Raw genomic sequence first — 19,559 nt, forward strand, 5'->3', positions numbered from 1 at the left:
CTGCTGGCGACCCGGCTTCGGATCCCGGGCTCGCACCGACGCGCTGCTTCTCCGGCCATGCTGAGGCCGCGTCCCACATACAGCAACTAGAAGGATGTGCAGCTATGACACACAACTATCTACTGGGGCTTTGGGGGAAAAAATAAATAAATAAAATCTTTAAAAAAAAAAAAAAAGGAATGGGGTGTTCTGATTGGATTTTGAGAATAATTACCATATATACCATTCAAAGATGGCTTGTCTTTAGAACTGTGTAATTGCTTCTTTGTGCAGATAGTAAGCTCTTAGGAAATGTATACTGTATTGCCTAGAGCTGGAAGGCCCCTTAGAGAACGTCTAATGCAAAGAAGAGGAAACCGAAGCCAGAAGAGCCAGGTGACTTGCCCACTGCGGGCCTGTAAGTGAGCAGGAGAGCCAGGACAGAGCCCAGATCCTTCCACACCCAGTCCAGGATGTTCTCTGCTACACACACTGCCCTACAGCTTTGGATTAAGGTGAGGTGGAGAAAACAGTGGCAAAAGGACCCAGTTACTTGGATTCTGGGAAAGAGTTTAATGTACTGACTCGTTATCATTATCATAACCTCCTAGTACTCTGTGTGTGTGTGTTTTACTAGGAAATGTGCTAAGTTATTTACATGCATTGTCTCATTTAGTCTTCAAAACCACCCTCTGAAAGATACTATCATCATCCTCGTTTCAAGTTGAGTGTTGAAGCCCAGTAATTTGCCTCACTTAGGGGAGCTGGGACTGGAACCCACCCAGTGGGACTCCCGATCTCATGATCTGAACTGCAGTACTACCTTCCTGCTTTATTCACTGTTCCCTTTCAACATGAAAAGAAGTAATTCTATCCAAAAATTGTTTCGATGGAAATGTCTTATTTTGGTAGTAATGTACAGGTCAAAATATATCCAAAATGTTTTCTATATTCAAATGCATGTCAAATTCCTAATAGTCCAGATGGGCAAATGTGGAGGCCAAAAGGGCTTCACGATGTGAGGCTGTTCTGCTGCAATTCTGCTGCTGTGGCCATGCTCAGCATGTGGAGGCCGCGTCTCCTCTGAAGCCGTCTGTGGACAGATTCTTGTCCTTTTTCACCGGAGTTGTAAAGACCAGTCCCAGGCTCCGATGAGAGGACAGAAATGATGATGAAACCCAGCTTTGTGCCTGAGCCTTTTGGGACTGTGATTCCACAGGCACGTGTTACACATGGCTGCTGCCCCTCCTCTGGTTTAGAGCTGCAGTGGAGATCATGGTCTCCTCAACATGGTGCAGCCTACTGAACCAAGTAGACTGAGTTTTCGTCACCTGAAGTCCTGAAGGGATCCAGTCTCTTCCTTGTCTCCCCAAGACTTACTAAAAACCACTTAATCTGACTCCTGTGCCATTAATATTTAAGATTAGTGCAGAGATTTCAACACATATTGTAAACATTTTTTAAAAATCCACCTTATTGAGGTATAATTTACATAAAATGCACCCATTTTATGCTGAATAATGTTCCATTGTATGTATATACCACAACATGGGTTGATTTTTGAATGTTAATCCTACTTTACCTTTCTAGAATATACTTGATCATGATGTATTATCTTTTTTATATATTGCTGGATTCTATTTGCTAATGTTTTGTTAAGGAATTTTGTGTCTCTGTTTATGAGGAACATATTATTGGTAATGCCTTTGTCTAGTTTCAGTATCAGGGTAATACTGGCCCCATTGAATGAGCTGAGAAATGTTCTCTCTTCCTCTGTTTTCTGAAAGAGTTTCTGTAAGATTGGTATAATTGCTTCCCTAAATTTTTGATAGAATTAACCAATGAATCCATGTGGGCCTGGAGTTTTCTTATGGGAAGGTTTTTGATAACAAATTCAATTTTTAAAAAGTAGATATAGGGGCTACTTAGATTTTTATTTCTTCTTATATCAGTTATCTAATTTATATCTTTCAAGGACTGTCCATGTCATGTAAGTTGTTGAATTTGTTGGCATAAAGTTGTTCATAATATTCTTATTATCCTTTTAATGTCTCTAGACTTTGAGTGATATCTTCTCATTCATTCCTGATATTGGTCAATTGTGTCTTTTTTTTCCCTCTTGATCAGTCTAGCTAGAGATTTCTCACTTTTATTTATTTTCTTTCAAATTATCTGCTCTTGATTTCAGTGATTTTTCTCTATTTTCTATCTATTTTCTGTTTCATTTATTTACAAACATTATTTTATTCCTTCTCCTTATGTTGGGTTTAATTTGCTTTTCTTTTTCTGACTTCTTAAAATGGAAGCTTAGATCTTTGTTCTTTTAGTCTTTTATATATATATATATATATAAAATAAGCTTTTTAAACTATAAATTTCCCTCCAAGCATAGCTTTAGCTGCATCCTGCAAATTTTGATATATTTTTATTATCATTTAGTTTAAGATATCTTCTAATTTCCCTTGTGATTTTTTCTTTGTCTCATGAATTATTTAGAAGTATGTTAATTTCTAAATATCTTGGGGATTTCCCTGATATATTTTTGTTATTGATTTTTAACTTTAGCTGTGGTCAGAGAATACATTATGCATGATTTTGAGACTGTTTTTAAGACCAAGCTTTTGGGCTGCCTTGGTGAATGTTCCATTTGCACTTGAAAAATATGTGTATTCTGCTGTTTTGAAAGGTAGAATATATATGTCGTTTAGGTCAAGGTAGTGGAGAGGATTCTTCAAATGTTCTCTTACTGATGTTGTCTGCTTGTTCTATGAACTGCTGAAAGAGGCGTGTTATTGACTGTTTTTAGGAACATACACATTTAGGATTGTTATATCTTCTGGATGGAGTCACCTTTCCAAGCTTTTTTCTTTTTCTTTTTCATCATTCTTATGACCTTCCTTGTCTTTCAATGATGGGCTTTGTTCCCCTAGTTTTCCCCTTTCCCTGGGCAGAGGAAAGTTTCCTTGGAATGGGATGCCATGGGGACAGAACAAGTAGGTAGGGCACAGAGGGGCAGTGGTGGCATGGGTGAGCAGAGGGTCAAATTGATTAGCTTTATTTATCCTCTGATTGACAAAATAAAAGAGTTTGTGCAGGGATTTGAAAGACTGCCATAGGATTTCTCAGCTTAGGGAAATAGGGTGAATGTTGTTTATGGCTTGGCGAGGCTGCTGTGAACCTGTAGAGGGTGCCCTCTGAGAGTTTGTTCAGGGCCCTGCAGGCATCACCTGCCTGTCTCAGCTAGAATCCTAGACTTCACTCCACTGGGAGAAATATGTTCTGGCACAATTTTTAACTCCTTTGAGGGTGGCAAAGGGAGTTTTGGGGCCAGTGGCCTTGCATGCTGCTGCCTCTGTGAAAGCCATTTTATTTTCTATTAAAGAGGCCCTCCTCTCATGCTCAAATTGCACATTCTCAGACACACGTTCTCTGCAGTCAGCTCTCAGGGTGATTGATCATCCGCAGCCGTTGCTTCAGTATTGCTGACCCAAACACTCTGGCCCCTCCTAGGATGCTTATCCATTTCTTCTCTCTTCAATATCTCCAGATGTATGCGTGAAAACCTTTTTTTTTTTTGAGATATGAAAGTGCATCTTTATTTAGAATGGAAAAAAACACAATTTATAAAAACAAGCAAAACCTTTTTGAAACCAAGCTGTTTAATTACCTGCCTTACTTTAAGGGGGTTTCTAAACTCAGTCATTTACAAGCCACCTATAGGATTTTTGCAATAACCTTTGGTTAGCTGTTCTGTTATTTACGTAATTTTTTTCCTTAAATAAAATCATTTGTAAAACTTAGCCTCATTCTAAGAAGTGATATGTGTGAAATCACAGGTTTTACTTGCTAGTTATTTATTTTCTGTATACATATATATTTAAATTAAAAACGTTCGTCTGTATATCACCTAACATACTCTTGCCCCACTTTGTGAGTATGCATGTCACACTTTGGAAATTGTTAGTCTGGGCAAATGTGGATTTGACAGTGAACTTAGTGAGACAGAAAAGCAAACTAACACATGGCGGTGGTCCGAGAAGGAAGGCTTTGTGCCTGCAGCTCGGAGGTGCTGGGTCCCTTTAAGAAGAAAGGAGAGAAGTAGCAGATAGACTGGGGTAACTATTTCTCAGTGAGGCCGATCCTTTCATTATGATTCCATTATTGTTTGAATGCCATGAATTTCAAAACTAGCCATATCCACAGCTAAAACACTCCAGGAAATATTTGTTAAATGAACGATGTTGAATTAAGTAAGCAGTGTATGTAAAGTTTTATTTCATTACCAACTTAGAATATTCATATCACTATTACCCTCAATTAATTTAAATATTTTTCAGTATACCATATTTCTTATTCTAGCAGGGGAATTGCGGGATTGGTTTCATTTGAGAAGAACCTTTTACTGTTCTGGGAGGACACTCCAGCAAGGGGACTATTTCTGGTTTGAGGAGGCTTTACTAAAGGGGCTGTTTGCAAAGGTGCGGGCAGGTGTGTGGGAACCACAGGGAGTAGTTCTGTGCCCCTGCTTGTCCTTCCCCTGAGGGCAGGAGAGGCTGTGGTCACCAGGACCCAGGGTAGGAGAGAGAGAGCTGTGTGGAGAGGGTCCTGACAGAGCTGTGATGAGAGAGGGATGTAGCCCGTTCCTGGTGACTTTGCTGGCAGAATAAATACCTGACCTCACTCTCCTTCCCCCTTCCATACCTCCTGTCAGTGCCTCCTTCAGCCAAACCCACCCAGGAGCTGGAGCGCAAAGGAGCCCATTAACGAGGTCCACATGGCTCAGCCCATCGGGGCAGAGAGCACTGTGGAGGAGAGGGTCCCGTCTTGGGGGGGGGACAATATCTCTTTGGTCATACTCTCACCCAGTGCTCTTTATTGTGAGGTAGTAGGGGCAGGGGGATGTCGAGAAAACAGCTGTATAGCTGTTGCCGACCCCCTGTTGCAGCTGGTAACAAAGCGGAAGTTAGTCATAGCCAGCTTCTGCCGCCACCCCGTCCACGCCCCTGTCACTCTCTGCTGCTCATGCCTCTGCTGGTAGGGGATGAAGCAAACCTTCATCGCTGTAGGATTGGAGTCCTTGGTGTTTTGTCATTATTGAGTTGTCACCCTCCGTGACCGGAGACCTCATGGTTCTCCTGCCCTCTGAATCTCTGGCTAGTGCCTACCATTGACTGAACCCAAATGGAAGCCAGAGGGTCAAAAGGCTTGTTGATGTAATCTATGTGTAAGTCAGCCTCCTGGCGCACAGTGCAGGGTGCAGGAGGGTGGAAGGGTGGATGCGGAGGGACACCAGAAAGATATCAGGATAGATCCTATTCTAGAAGCCAGATCTGTTCCCTCTAGCCTACTTCCATACTAAGTCTTATTTCAGCATCAGCAACAGTCTTCCCTCTTCCCTGTCTGCCTTCATTCAAACATAATGAAAAGAACTCTCCTTACTAACTGAAATGCAGTAATGTGTTAAAATGAGCAGGAAACAAAAAAGAATATTGCCTGCCTTAAATGCTTATTCTTCAAGCAGTTTTCAGTTTGTGACTGACTTACAAAGGCTTTGTATACCTCTAGACTCAAGCAAAAGTTCCTAACCTTTTTCTTCAGAAAAAAGGCAATATTTGCACACATAAAAGGAACGGCTAATATTACAAATGATTGCTTATTTTGTGCTAAATGCTTTACATGCTGTATTCTCTCATTTAATTCTCATAATGACCATATGGAGAAGATAGCGTTTTTATCCTTATTTTACAGATAAGGAAACTGAAGCTTAGAGAAGTTAAAGTAACTGTCCAAGATGAGGGCAGAGTGAGAATGAGAGCATCCGTGTCTCTGGGATCCTAAGCCCCGGCCTCAGGGTCTGTGGTGCTACAGACGCTTTTAAGGAGACCACGTGCAAGATTCATTTATCAAGGACCCATTGAGAGCCCGCTGTGTGCTGGGCAGTGTCTAGGGGCTGGCGGTGGGGAACAAGATGGACTGTGCCTTTCCTTCGTGGAGTTTTCAGTCTGATGGGAAAGGTGAACATTTGACAGTCAGTCACCCAGATGTGTGGGCTGGATCGTGGTCTGTACTCTGAAGAACAAGTGAAGGATGCTGTGAGTGATGGCACTGGGCCGTCTTTGATCTGGGGTCTTGGAGAATACTTTTCTACTGCAGTTTTGGTTCAGCAGAGATCTGAAGGGGATTAGATTAGGAGTGAAGAGTCGGGCAGTGAGCCCTCCAGGTGGGAACCATAGGTGGGAAAGCCCCCCAAAGTTCCAATCAAGAGACCCCACCCAGGAATGTCTGGTTTTGTTCTCATTACATTCCATTTGTCATCATCTCAAGTCTGCCTTATAACCCAGCTGCGCTCAGAGAGAAAGGGGAAGAGGCACCCTCGCTATGTCTGTTGTTAGAGATTGGATGACATTTTCTGGTTTAGAATTTTACTTTTTGTAAAAGAAACAATTACAAAACAAGGTTCTGTTTACTCTGTGTTCTTTATTCAGCCTTGATCCCGTCTGTTTAGATCAGTCCAGTTCACCCAGTGTTTATTGAGTGTGTATTACGTGCAAAGTCATTGCAGGGACTGGAGGTGGGTAGGCCTCAGACTTGCTCAAGGAGTGATTGTCTGATGAATGAAAATAAAACTTGAAATTACTGTCGTACAAACGTATTTGTCCCAGAAGGGGAGAAAAAAGTTTTATGGTTTCCTGAATGTGTTGACCATTTCTGACTACTGGTATGCATTTGCTTAATGTATTGTTATGACTGGAACAAGTTATGTGTTCAGTGATTGTTAGCATTCTCTTTGGCATTTCTCTTTGTGAAATCTACCATGTATGTTCCCAGGGACATTAAAACATCAAATGGGAACAAAATCTTGTTGTATGTGTGTGCAGCAAACTGAACTACCAGAACTGGTTGCTGCATTAAAGCATTGCCGAGGAGTGTCAAATCTGAACAGGCCAGTCCGCACTAAGGACCAGTCCTCACCTGTAACCGGGCTGGGAAGGGGAGCTGTGGGGATTTGGGAAGGGATGTAGCTTTCCAGCGTGTGTTGTCGGTCCCACGCAGCTGCCTGGTTGGAAGTGAGAGCCCTGGGGTGTGAATTGTTCACACATTCGTCATATGACCCAGGTGAACTCCAGGTGTTGTGTCACCAGATCTGACAGAGGTGGTGTAATAACTATTGTTCATTGGTGTTGCTAGAAAGTTCGATGTGGATGTTTTTCTTGTTTGGGGTTTTTTTTTTTTCCTCTCTGTAACATGTAAGGGCTTGCAGAGGAGGTAGATGTTGAGTGAAATTATAATTCTTTCCCAAGCTTAATGCATTGTTTAAATATTTTAGGGAAAACTGGGACCCACCCAGATATCTGAGTAAATTTTTAATGCAAGAAGAACAGAAATTTAGAAAAACGTCTATCTTTTAGTTATTAATAGAAAATGAAATGTAAAACAAGCATTCACTTTTTCACCCCTTCCTGTTACCTACCAAATTTGCACATTGAGAGTCACAAAATCAAAAACCCAACAGGAGATTGGAAGGAAATTTAACTTAGCTTTCCCATTTTTCTGGAGATAAACCTGTGGCCTTGAAGGGAAATTGTTACCAATTTTCTTTCCCCTGGTGGGACTTGAACCCACAATCAGAGGGGACTCCAGGAAGAGCCCAGGGCCACTGGGCCTCAAACTCCCAATCACCTTTCTTCCTCAGAGGGTCCTTTTCTGTTCAGGGTCGCGGATTTGAAACAAAACTGAAGCTGAGCGTTCAGTAGCACAAGTGTGGTTTGTAAGTGAATGAAGTGTAAGCCCCGTGGGGCTGGAGTCCACCTTGATCATCATGGCTAACTTAGGCACTGAATGGATATTTACTGAATGACTGCGGAGAGAGAAAATCATAAATTGATTTCATTTTGTTAACACACTACTAAAAAATGTCTCAGTTGTTTTATAAAAAGTCTGGGGAATGACAAAAAGGAAATCTGCTTTTTCCGTGGAATCCTCACAGAGCTACTACAAGCACTGCGGTGTGCAAGAAAGCCCTGGAATGGTAAAAGCCCTGAGATGGAATCAGACGTACACTCTGAGCTCAGCTCCGCCACTCCGCCGTGCTGTTACCCTGGGTGTCACTTAGCCTCCTTTTTTTCTGTCATTTATGAATCGTGAATTTTATACTTGCCCTTCTTCCCAGAGTTGGTGAGCAATCAAATGAGATAAAGGATGCAAAAGTGCTTTGAAAAGTGGAAAGCAATGCCTACTCTCCTGCTCAACTGACTCTCCTTCAACAGAAAGCACGGGCTAGACCCATCCCTCCAGCCGCCCAGTTCTCACAGAAGAGCCTCCTGTGGGCCAGCTAATTCAACTTTTTTCTATCCTTAGTATTTAACATCATTTCCTGAACACAGTAATTGTTTGTTGAGGATTGTAGGCACCTAATATTTACTAATAGATATAGTAGGGGTAGTTGACAGGCTAAACTCTTTACCTCGATAAATCATGCGTAGGAAGAATTCTGTTTTTATGATGCTGTTTACCACGTGTTCTAGTTCTTACATACCTATGAACTTACTGGGCTGTTTGACACTCAATGAGAAGGCAGGCAGGCAGGTCTGTTTATATATGTCAGTATGTGATGGGTCTTTGTGCATTTATTTCAACGTTAGAAAATGTAGGATAGCTTTTGTTCACTTGCTCAGGTGGTTCTCCTAAATTTGTTCAGGTAACATATTCACATAGTTTGAAATTTATAAGCTACTAAGGAGTGAATGGGGAAAGCTCCCCTTCCACTTCTGTGGCCTGGCCATAGTTTCATTCCAAGGAAGCAAGTCTTCCTAATCTGGAGAACCCTGTCTGCTTAGGTTGAGTTTCCATAAAGAGATTTTAAGGGTTTGAGTGTCATTCCTTGGAAGAGAATCACCTAGTAGGTAGGTAGCTAGTTGGGTAGGGATGGTAAGGGAGTGTGGTGAGAGATGGTGTAGAAATCTAAGCCAGTGCTCTTATTTCTGTCTGTAATACATCTAGTCTTGCTTTTTGATGTACAGTTTAGAAAATACTTTTAATTTTCTTAAGAGAATAACCAGAAATCTTTTCACAGACACGATATAGGTATTTTACAAATCTGAGAAGCTTGACCTAAGTAGAAGAAGTGAGCAAGTTTGACCTAAGTTTCCAGTCTTCCTTCTTCAGCATATTGAGATTGATGGTTATAGTTTCAGGCAATCTCATTCTCATGAAGTAATTAGACAAACCCCCTTCTGTTGCTACCCACTGGCAAAGTCCTCTCGGTCTCATCATTCAGGACAGGTGTGGAAGAAAATCTTAAGTCATTTTCAGCTCGTGCATATGATTCCCTTTTTGATATCTACTGGGCATTACCCTTTCCTCCAAAAGGTGTTTTATTAATATATGCATTCCTGATTTTCAGTTTTGTATGGGTGGAGATAGTGAACAGCATGTGTTGTACACATTGTGTGGGGTAAATGCTATTTAAATCTGGTTTGAGCTGCTGAACATCTCACTAACACGGGATCACTGGCTGGAGTCCAGGTTTGTTGGGGTTTTTTTCTTTTGAGGAGGGGTCAGACTTTAGAGAACTAAGCCATCTGTCCAGCAATTTATTTTAAGGCTTTAATAACAAATAGTTTGCAACGTATTTTAATGTGTAGAGTGGAAAATTAATGTTTTGCAAAACTGATATCTTTAGAAATGCCTTCCGCATTTTGTTTTGTTATCATTTTGGTATTGTGATCCTAATTTGGTAGCGTACATCTTTGTACTAATGTTTTTGCAGAATTAATTAGTTCATTAAAAGCAACATTTTAAAACTGGCATGTCAGTAACGCAGTGCACGTCTTGAGAAGGCTCTCGCTTCTGAGAGGCATTGAGCTTCCACTAAAACAGATGCCGGGATTGTGTAGCTGTATATGCAGCTGTCAAACTTTGAAGAATCTCTGCTGCTTTCTTTGAGATTTGTTTTGTGGAGCTCTCTGGTTGCTGCTGTTAGTGACTTTTGCTGGCTAATATAATGAACTCTCTGGCACCTCAAATCTTCATCTGCTAAAGAGAGCTTTGCTTGTTAGTCGTTTCATAGCTGCCCGACTTGGGTCTCCATAGCTTACTTTTAATGTCCTGTCTACTCATTCAGCAAATATTTAAGGAGTGTCTAGTGGGTGCCAGGCACCGTGGCAAGGTGCTGGGATTCAGCCTTGAAGAAGGCAGTCATGCCATCCCCGTAGAGAGTCCTTTTGGGGAGATAGACATTAAACAATCACTTGAAAAATTGTTTAATTACAACTGGGACAGGAGACACAAAGAGAAATAAAAAGTGCCACAAGAGGTGAGATGAGGTGCCCTGAACTGATTGGGGGCAGAGGGAAGCGTCAGGGGAGGCTTCCCTGAGGAAGTGTCATTTAAGCTGGAAGCCAAAGACTTGAAGAGTGAGCAGGACTGACCTGGGCATGGGGGTAGAAGTAGTTGTGAGGAGAATCCTCCAGGCAGAGAGTGCAGAATGTGCACAGTGTGCAGGGTGGTGCAAGCCTGCGGGGGGTAGTTGGGGAAGGAGGCCAGACGAGACTGGGGCAGTAGCAGCAGCTGGACTGCAGGCCTCCTTGGCCCTCTTTGGACTCGAGACTTTAGTTCACTGCTGAGCTGTGCCTTAAGCAGTGATGCAGAAGGCAGGCAGCTCCTTCTTTCTACAAGCAAGGAGCTTCTGTAAAGCATGGGTGATGTGGCTTTGGGGGGCAGAAATGGTTACTCCCTATCAAATGAGCTCAAAGGTCTTGGAAGTAGGTCCTTGACTTTGTTGGAAAGATTGATTAACAGTGAGAGACAGTTGTTTAAAAACAAACAAACAAAAACTATCCTTGGACTCCATCATGGAAGCATGATTTTAAGATTATTGGAACTGTTAGATTCATTGTACCCCCTCAGTCGTGTTCACTTTTAGGCTGTAACAAATATATATATTTCTACAATGAAAATGGCTTTATTGAAAAATACAATTTATCATTCAGAAAGGAACAAAGAAGAAAACTAGATACCTCACTTCTAGAACAGGTCTAGAACAGTTCTTCTGAACTTGGGGTCTGTGAATGGACTTTAAAGCGGCTATGAGCTGCAGAAAATAGTATGTAAAGTGTTGTGCAGACATGTATTTTAGTTTTTAGTACATCAAAGGGATCTGTGATGCAAGAAAGATTTTAAAACGCTGATAAATCAGAAGAACCGATACATGTTTACGTGTTTGCAGAAGGCCTTTAGGTTTTGGAGGAAATATTTGTGTGTCATTGCATATGACTGAAGTGGGGTAATTGTGTGGAGATACTGGTACGTGAATTTGAAACAACCTGGTGGTCCCTCAGTACAAGGGGCTGCCTTGTCAGGTGTGTTACCAGGGTTTTCACGCAGACCTCCTCTCAGAGATGCTGTTAAATTCCTAGGTTGACAGGGATGTTGGATGAGAGGACCTCTGAGGTCCCAGTGTTGGTTAGTTCTCTGATTAAGGGCATTTAAAGGAGCAGGCCAAGCTACTTGAAGAAAATCAGAGAAAGAACAAGGTTGATGGGGCTTCAGAATTAATGTTAGAAACCTGAGAATGGCGTGATTGTTTCTGACACAGCAGAGATGTTGAAGTAGTTGAGACTGAAGCTTAGTCCTGAGGAAGCCTATAGAAGCCTCAGAAGAATAGGTTGGATCGCACTGGGAAAAATTGGATCAGAAACCATTGAGAGTCTGACTGTAAAGGGGGAGCAGGACAGGGAGATGGGATTCTCTAATTGCTCAAAAGTTAATTTTCTGCCTGAAAATATTGAAGTTATGAATCTCACCTTGATCTGAACTTGTGATTTCTAGAAGTTTGTTTTTCTAGCCTGGTTCTTGGACCATCAAGCCAGCTCATTGGCCGAGTGCTTCAAGGAGGAGAACCAAGCAGCTCTCCGTTTTTGAAAGGCCTCTGTAATGTAAATAGGAACAGCAATCTTTCCAAGTTATTACCCTGTTAACAAGTTGACAGATATGTGCAAATTGTGACTCACTGCTCAATTTGGCACTAAATTAATGTCTTTCCGCACCGCGTCTGCTCAAGTGTAAACTAGTCACCACTGCTGTGTTACTGCTTGTTTGCCTATATTCCAAAGGTAAAAATTAAAGTAATTTGATCCTGCCACAGAACGGAGTGTAACATATGGTGGGAGTGTGGGAGGAGAGCACGCTGTTCCTACCTGTCCTCAGCCCTGCACGCGAAGTGGGGTGCCACGTTGCCGAGCTCTGTGCAGACGCGAGCGGGGCACGCTGGCTTGGGAGGCAGCATCCTGAGAAGTACTGCCAGAGAGGTGAGGATGCGATGAAGACCACCCCCCACACCGACCCCACCCTCGGCGAAAAGAAAGTGTCATTTTTTTTTTTAATTTTTTTTTTTTAATTTTTATTTATTTATTTTTCCCCCAAAGCCCCAGCAGATAGTTGCATGTCATAGTTGCACATCCTTCTAGTTGCTGTATGTGGGACGCAGCCTCAGCATGGCCGGAGAAGCGGTGCGTCGGTGCACGCCCGGGATCCGAACCCAGGCCGCCAGCATCGGAGCACACGCACTTAACCGCTAAGCCACGGGGCCGGCCCGAAAGTGTCATTTTTGTCTCCAGCTTTTTCATTTCCAAGCTTTCCTGATTTCTGTCAAGTCACTAGTGGGGAATTTGCATTTGAAGGTTGCGTCTATTTGAAAATGAAATGTTTTGATTTTCGCTTCTAGGATTTAGACATTGTTTTCCTCGGGTAAAGACGCAGCTGCCTTTCTCTCTTTCTCTTTTTGGCAAATACATAATGTCACCTGTAAAAGGGAAATTTGCGTCTCCTTTATGTTAGGCATGTGAATGAGAAACAGTCTCCTTGAAATTCATTTTTGCTTAATAAAATCTTTGGACTGAGTTTGCTGAGCTTTAACTAAGATCACAGGTTGGAGAGGAAACAAAAAATACCACCCCAGACCTCTCAACTTTCCTATGGCTGCAGCAGATATTTTTCCTGGGAACTCTTTTTCTCTTGCCACTGCCTTCCTTTACAAGTAAAGAGCTCATAAATAAAGGAATCCAGAAATGAATGGCAAGGAACATTTGTTGTCTGCCCATTTAGAGCTCTGGCCCTTACTAAAAGCAAGCAAAGTCAGGTAGTTGGCATAGAATCCTAGAAATGTACGCACTCAGCTTGGTTTCTGGAATCGTCACTTAACCTGCCCATTCTCCTGCTTTCCTGGCCTACTAAAGAGACAAGTTTTCCAGAAAGTATTTTGAAAATCTTCAAGGTGAAAGGTACAAGGGAAAGCCAATTATGATGTTACCTTTGTACTGAAGTTCTGCATATTCATTTGCATTCCACTGTCCAGAGCTATGATGGCTATTGATTGAGGATGGATTCAGAAGACATTGTCTCCCCCCCCCATTAGCATATACTTAGCAATGACCTCCATTTACACAGGACAGTGGATTTTTGCTTCCTGCTGAGTCTGGGGTAACTGGGTTTCGACCACACACACAGATTTAGAAAAGAAGTATGTAAACGCAGAAATGTTTCCAGTGACCTGGTGTACACTTTTGACATCAAGTTTGCCGTGTGTCTTTCACCATTTCAAGAAACATCAGGCAGTGATGAAAAATGAGTTACTTTCCTCCTTCCTTCATCTTTTCACCTCTTTTGTAGCATTTAAGTTCAGAGCCAAGGTTGTATATTGTGAGGCTGTGAGTCTAGAAGGGGACCAAGTGGGATAATGTATTGTGTCTCAGTCAATCTGTTTCTTAGCCATCCAGGAAAGGTTGTTTTCTAAACCATTTTAAAAATCAACAGAATGGGGCCTTACCTTTAAGAAATACCTCTTGTTCTTTCTGAGCTCGTTTGCTTTTTCATGTCATATCCTCATCTTATGGTCCTTTCTAGAGATGGAAGATAGCTGCTTGGTACTGAGTTTGTAAAGCCGTTTGCGTACTTGAAGAATATCAGTCTCCCCTCAGCCCTCTTTTCCCCAGGAGCAAACAGCTTCCAGTGCCTCTCCACCTCTCCTCCTGTGTCTGTGCTCCAGTCTTCTGTCACTGTCGTTTACCACTGGGCCTTCTGTAGTTCTTCCCCTTCCGCTTTCAGCTCTAAGTTTAAACCTGTACGTAACATTCTCTAAGGAGAACTCAATAGGTTAATCAGTAAGATTACTTTCTGACTTTCATGGCTGATACCTTGGTGTTCACTTTTTAACAAATGGCATTTTGTTGTCTGCTATCTCTCATGAGCCCCGGGTTTCAAACTAAAATCTTTTCATGTTATGAGTGGAGTGCTAATATCCCTCTTCCCCCAAGAGAACATAGCTTTTATATGTCCTGATCTAATGGACATGTAATTTAATTTGTCATATCCAACAGATGTGAAATCCAATGCAAACTCCTTAATAGATAGTTTTGCATCTCAGCTCTTGTATTATACATCCCCTTTGTGTCCAGAGTGATTGGATGGTGAGCACAAATGCTGGTATGATTTTATTCTCAAAGGATCCAAGCCAGACCCAGCTCTGTTGATGCTGTGGGTTGGCGTTTTCACCATAAGTGTTCACCGGCAGGTGGTGGGGGAGGGATTCATCCCAATAAGAGAGGGCATTTTTGCAGAATAGGCCCATGATGTACCAATAAGAGTATTTATAGTTTTTGAGTCCTTAGTATGTGCCAGACACCATGCTAAGCGCTTAATGTCAGTTATCTCAATGATTATTAAACCTTAAGAAATGTAGATTCCATTTAGGAAGAAGAACAGAGAGGACTCACTTTCAGAGGGATGTTTCCAAGAAAAAATGGAACTGATAGATTGCCTGATATGTTTGACTGTAGTGGGAGAAGTTTTAGAGTCAGGTAGCGAGTTTAGGGCTAAAATCGTAACACGTACATGGAAAACTAATCAAGTGAAAATCAAGGTAAAACAGAAAGCCTTATAAGTAAATAAATGTACTCATGAGCCACTATATGGCTCAGCTATTAAAAAAATATATGCAGAGATTTTAGAATGTAAACGCCAAATACCAACTTAAGCAAAAATTATGATATAACTTGAATTAGTTAAGAATCCAACCAGGAAAACAAATGATTTCAGGTATTAAAATAGAAGGAATTTAATCCAGGGAATTGGTTATTCAGGTAATTGAGATGAGAAACCAAACAGGAGACAGTGAGGCAACCAGAGCTGAGCAACATCTGGAAGCTGCTGCCGTCCCTAGACCAGAGGGACGGAGAGAGGAGCCTCTGTGGTTGGAGCCCAGTGGCCAGGAAGGTGACAGAGCTAAATTCTGATCTGTAGAAGAAAGTCACTAGGTCATCCTCTAAAATGAAAAAGCAAGAACTGGCATTAAAAACAAATCGTGTAGAAATACGGAGGTAAATACCAGAAGAAGTTACTAAAGAATGGTTGGCTCTGAAGGGCAATAGGAGGAAGGAGGGAGTAGTGTTTTTCATAAAAAGCTTTGTGAATCCCATTTGCTGTCTTAAAAATGTATTCCAATGATAAAAAACAAAGTGGAAAAGAGAATTCTTTAATACGCTATAGATTTGTATTTCTTTGACTAGGGTTCCAGTTCCTACTTGTGTTTCTTTTTCCCACTTAGATATGTTGATGATGTGATCAGCCGCATTGACAGGATGTTTCCTGAAATGTCTATCCACTTATCCAGACCCAATGGAACATCAGCAATGCTTCTGGTAAGTTCTACCTGACCTATTTGTAGGGACATGTGGGAGAAAATTCACCTCAAGGTTAAATCTGTTTCTGTGTTGTAGGATGTATAGAATGGAAATTACATCCCAGTTGGATGGTGAATAGCATATTTCTCTTTACTGGCATTCTGTAGGTTAAAAATTCTGCACATTGCAACTTTGCTTTTGAACAAAGTGCAGAGACCATCTAAGAGTTACCCAGAAAGGAAATATACTGTGAGACGATTTCAGCTGTAAGTCAGTTCGTGGTGTTTTGGTACATCTGTTTTATATTGTCCCAAACGCAATAGTAATGCTCAACTAATGGAACCTGCTAAAGAAACCACCCTCTTAAAACAGAACCAGGTTCTGTGGAAAATCATTTATAAAATCCATTATATATTTGAAGAAAGTGTTCTGAAACCTTATTATTGACGACTTCCGATTTTGTTGTTTCTGATTTTGATTTGCTCTGAGCAAGTTGGCCTCATAACCTCACCATTGATGTTTGTATTTGCATGAATTCACCAAAGACAGGTGTGCTTGGGAAATACAGTGGAATAGAAATTATATTAGTAATTAGAGAGGCATAGAGACTTCAGTGATGAGGAGCTTTTCTAATGCTCTGTGTAATAAAATGTGCACTTGAAGAATTCTTTGCTGAACACAAATTTTGAGGAGCTGCCACATTTTACAGAAAGCAGCATTAATTGAATAAGAGTGATAGGTTTTGATGGGCATCCGGGAGGTGAGCTTTAGGACAGAGTGTTTTTTATGTCTCATCAGTTGCTGCTGCTTTGGGGCCTAGTGTGAACTCCCCATATTTTAGCATTTTACTTTGTAAAATCTTGTAAATAGCCAGTTACCCAGGATGAGTTATTCCTCACGCAAGCCATTCACTGGAGAAGAATAGGCTTATTGTGTGTGCATGTGTGTTTTTCCCTTAAAAAAGGAAAAGATGTGGGCTTGTTTGTTACACGTGTGATATTTCATTTGTCAGCAAAAAATTAGTGAGGTTCATCTGGGTAACATGCTACTTTAAAATTCTTTCCATTAAAAAATATAGTGAACCATGGGGCCAGCCCAGTGACGTAGTGGTTAAGTTCACGCGCACCGCTTTGGCGGCCCGGGGTTCGCAGGTTCAGATCCTGGGCTCAGACCTACGTACCGCTCATCAAGCCATGCTGTGGCGGTGTCCCATATAAAATAGAGGAAGATGGGCACGGATGTTAGCCCAGGGCCAGTCTTCCTCAGCAAAAAGAGGAGGATTGGCAACAGATGTTAGGTCAGGGCTAATCTTCCTCACATACACACACAAAAAATACAGTGAACTAGGTAATGCAGTGTTCTTTTAATAGAAAAAGAGAACAATTTGTATCTGTCTACAAAACATGCAATATTTTCTGCCTCAGTTAAATGTACAAATTGTCTAAATTTTAAGATCCTCTAGACCCAGAAGCTAAAACATAAGTCCTGCTTTCAGCATACTTGACAGGGACCAGAGAGTTAATGAAGATAAAAATGGAAGCGTCCTCAGTGAAATAGGTTTGCTCAAATTATTTCTGGGTCATTGAGCTTCCATTTCATGATGAAGGTAGGAATTTGGCATTGAAGGGAATGAGCAGAGAGAACAGGATTATAGGTAAACAGGTCTAAGATATTAGAGTTACTTCCACCTGAGAAAGCTGGCTTTTTTTTCACAATGACCTGTCAGCCTCATCTGCTTTCTCAGGGAGCTTCTGTTTTAATAGACTGATGGGAGAGTTTAGGGGCTCAATTCAAGGGAAGAATCCCATTTTATGGATACCGTTTTTACCCCCATGAATGGCTAATTCAGATCACTGTGCATCTAGCCCTCTAGTTGTTACCTTTCTTAGGTAACACAGAATTCACATAAGGTGGTGCTTATTTATAGGAGTAGCAATGGGTGATCTGATTCAGAATCAGATTGCCAGATGGATAATCATACTTTTAACATAATTGCTTTATTTGGCTTTTACTTTTAAAAGATGGTATTTTATTAGATTGCAGATCTCTAGGCCATTTGCTGCTGCCGTGCACATCTCTGAGGTTGAAGGGAATTCTCACCTGGGAGAGGAGCAGCATGAGCGCTCCTTTGCTCCTTTGCTGCCCTTGCTGGTCGCCTGTCCCTGTGCCTTCGGGGGAAGTTTGGGCCCTGTACTGCAGGCTGTAGGGCACTGCTGCAGGAGGTTCAGGCGAGAGTTCAAGTGTTGTTTTCTGGAGATGAGTTTAGGCTGCATTGTATTAATCTGGAATACAGTGTATTCTGGAAAGCTTTGGGAGGCGAGTGAGACTGAGGGGAGAGACCAGTTAGGCCATTGAAGCAGGACACACTTGAGCAGTCTCTGCTGACATCTCCTTTTACCTACCTTAGCCAAAGCCCGAACTGCACCTCTTCGTTTTAATCCAATGGCCTTTCCTCCGGCATCAGCCAGGCTTCCTTGAGTGCAGGCAGCGGAAACCTGCTCTGATTAACTTAAGCAAGAAAAGGGTTAGTTTTTGTCTTTGTTTTGCTTTTTAATGATGATAATGCTCACAGACACGAAGATAGAGCTGACCTCCCAGGAGGGACCAAAACCAGGGTGGCTCCAGGAGTGTCAAGAGCAGGACAAGGGTCCTTCTGGGACCCTGTGCCCCAAATGATTTGGGGTCAGCTGTTTCCATCCCATGCCCATGCACATTCAACCTGGGAGAAACACTCCTGCCGGCCTAACCTGAAGTTGTTCCTCCCCCTGGGCGGGGGGAAGTCATGCCTTGGCAACCCCACAGCACTGCAAGGAGTAGAGGGGGGTCATTCCCCAGCAGATGAGAGAGGCAGGGCCGAGAAAGCAGCAGTCTGCATGATAAAATAAACGTCACTGGACAGAGCCTCGTGGCTTCCACAGTGCTCCTCTCCTTTTGTCCTCACAGTAGGACGAAAGGAGTATCTACCTCACAGATAGATAGCACCAGTTGTTTCCATTTTACAAGTAAGAAAACTGGTGTAGCTTTTCTCCTGGGCCGTGCAGCCAGGACACTGCTGCCAAGCCTCTAGGATGCTTTCCTCCTCCTGTTTCTGATTATAGCTCATGATGGTGGCGAGTAAGATTTGGACTACCAGGCACCAGGCTGGTAATGTTTTCTTAAAATTTTTTTATTATGTAATTTGATATATATAAAGGAATATAGGTAATGTGTATGTCAGTTATAAAGCGTAATGATAAATCCAAGAGCTCACTACCCAGTCTAAAAAGCAGAACATAACTAATATGTGCTTCTCCCCAGTCCCTGCCTCTCCACCCAAAGCCACCACTATCCCAGTAATCGTCCTCTTCTCTTCCTCTTTTAAATGCAGTTTACCACATGGACATGTATCCCTAAATAACGTATCATTTAGTTTTGTCGAATTTTGATCTTTATAAAAATAGTATCATGCTGTGTGTACTGTTTTGGAGACGTATCCGTGTTGGTGGTTGTATCTGGTAGTTTGATCATCTTCATTGTTGTGTAATCAGCCCATTCTGTGACTGTATGCACTTTATTCTCTCTCTTGTCAGTGCACATTTGGGTTGTTTCCGATTTTGCTTTTTAAATCGTGGTGGTGTAAGCATTCTTGCACGGGCACTGGGATAAATTTTTAAGCTTTAGCCCAAGCCATGGAGCCAGTGAAGGCCTAGAGGAGCAAGAGGAGTGTTGGGAGCAGTGGAGCAGACAGCTTTTTCCGAAGCCACTGGAGTTGTGAAATGGAGTGGCATGATATGCACGCTGGTGTACAAAGGGGTCCAGAAATGGCTCCGGTTAAATGGCCTGGCTTTCACGTGTTCTGCTGATTTTGTTGTTGTTATAGATCTCTTCTGTTTCTGTGAGTACAGAGGGGTTTTTGGATTTTTT

General features: G+C 42.1%; 1 protein-coding gene across 2 annotated transcripts in view; it reads left to right on the forward strand.

Moving 5' to 3' along the window:
* Positions 1–19,559, forward strand: part of MED27 (mediator complex subunit 27) — a 205,628-nt gene that overhangs the window by 122,185 nt on the left and 63,884 nt on the right. For both annotated transcript variants that reach the window (XM_004423599.3, XM_087418882.1), the window contains exon 4: positions 15,581–15,674. In XM_004423599.3, coding sequence (XP_004423656.1) covers positions 15,581–15,674 — 94 coding nt within the window. The remainder of the gene's footprint in view (positions 1–15,580; positions 15,675–19,559) is intronic.

This window comes from Ceratotherium simum, chromosome 29 (genome assembly GCF_057802395.1).
Source record: "Ceratotherium simum simum isolate JZ-2026a chromosome 29, ASM5780239v1, whole genome shotgun sequence".
Taxonomy (NCBI): domain Eukaryota; kingdom Metazoa; phylum Chordata; class Mammalia; order Perissodactyla; family Rhinocerotidae; genus Ceratotherium; species Ceratotherium simum.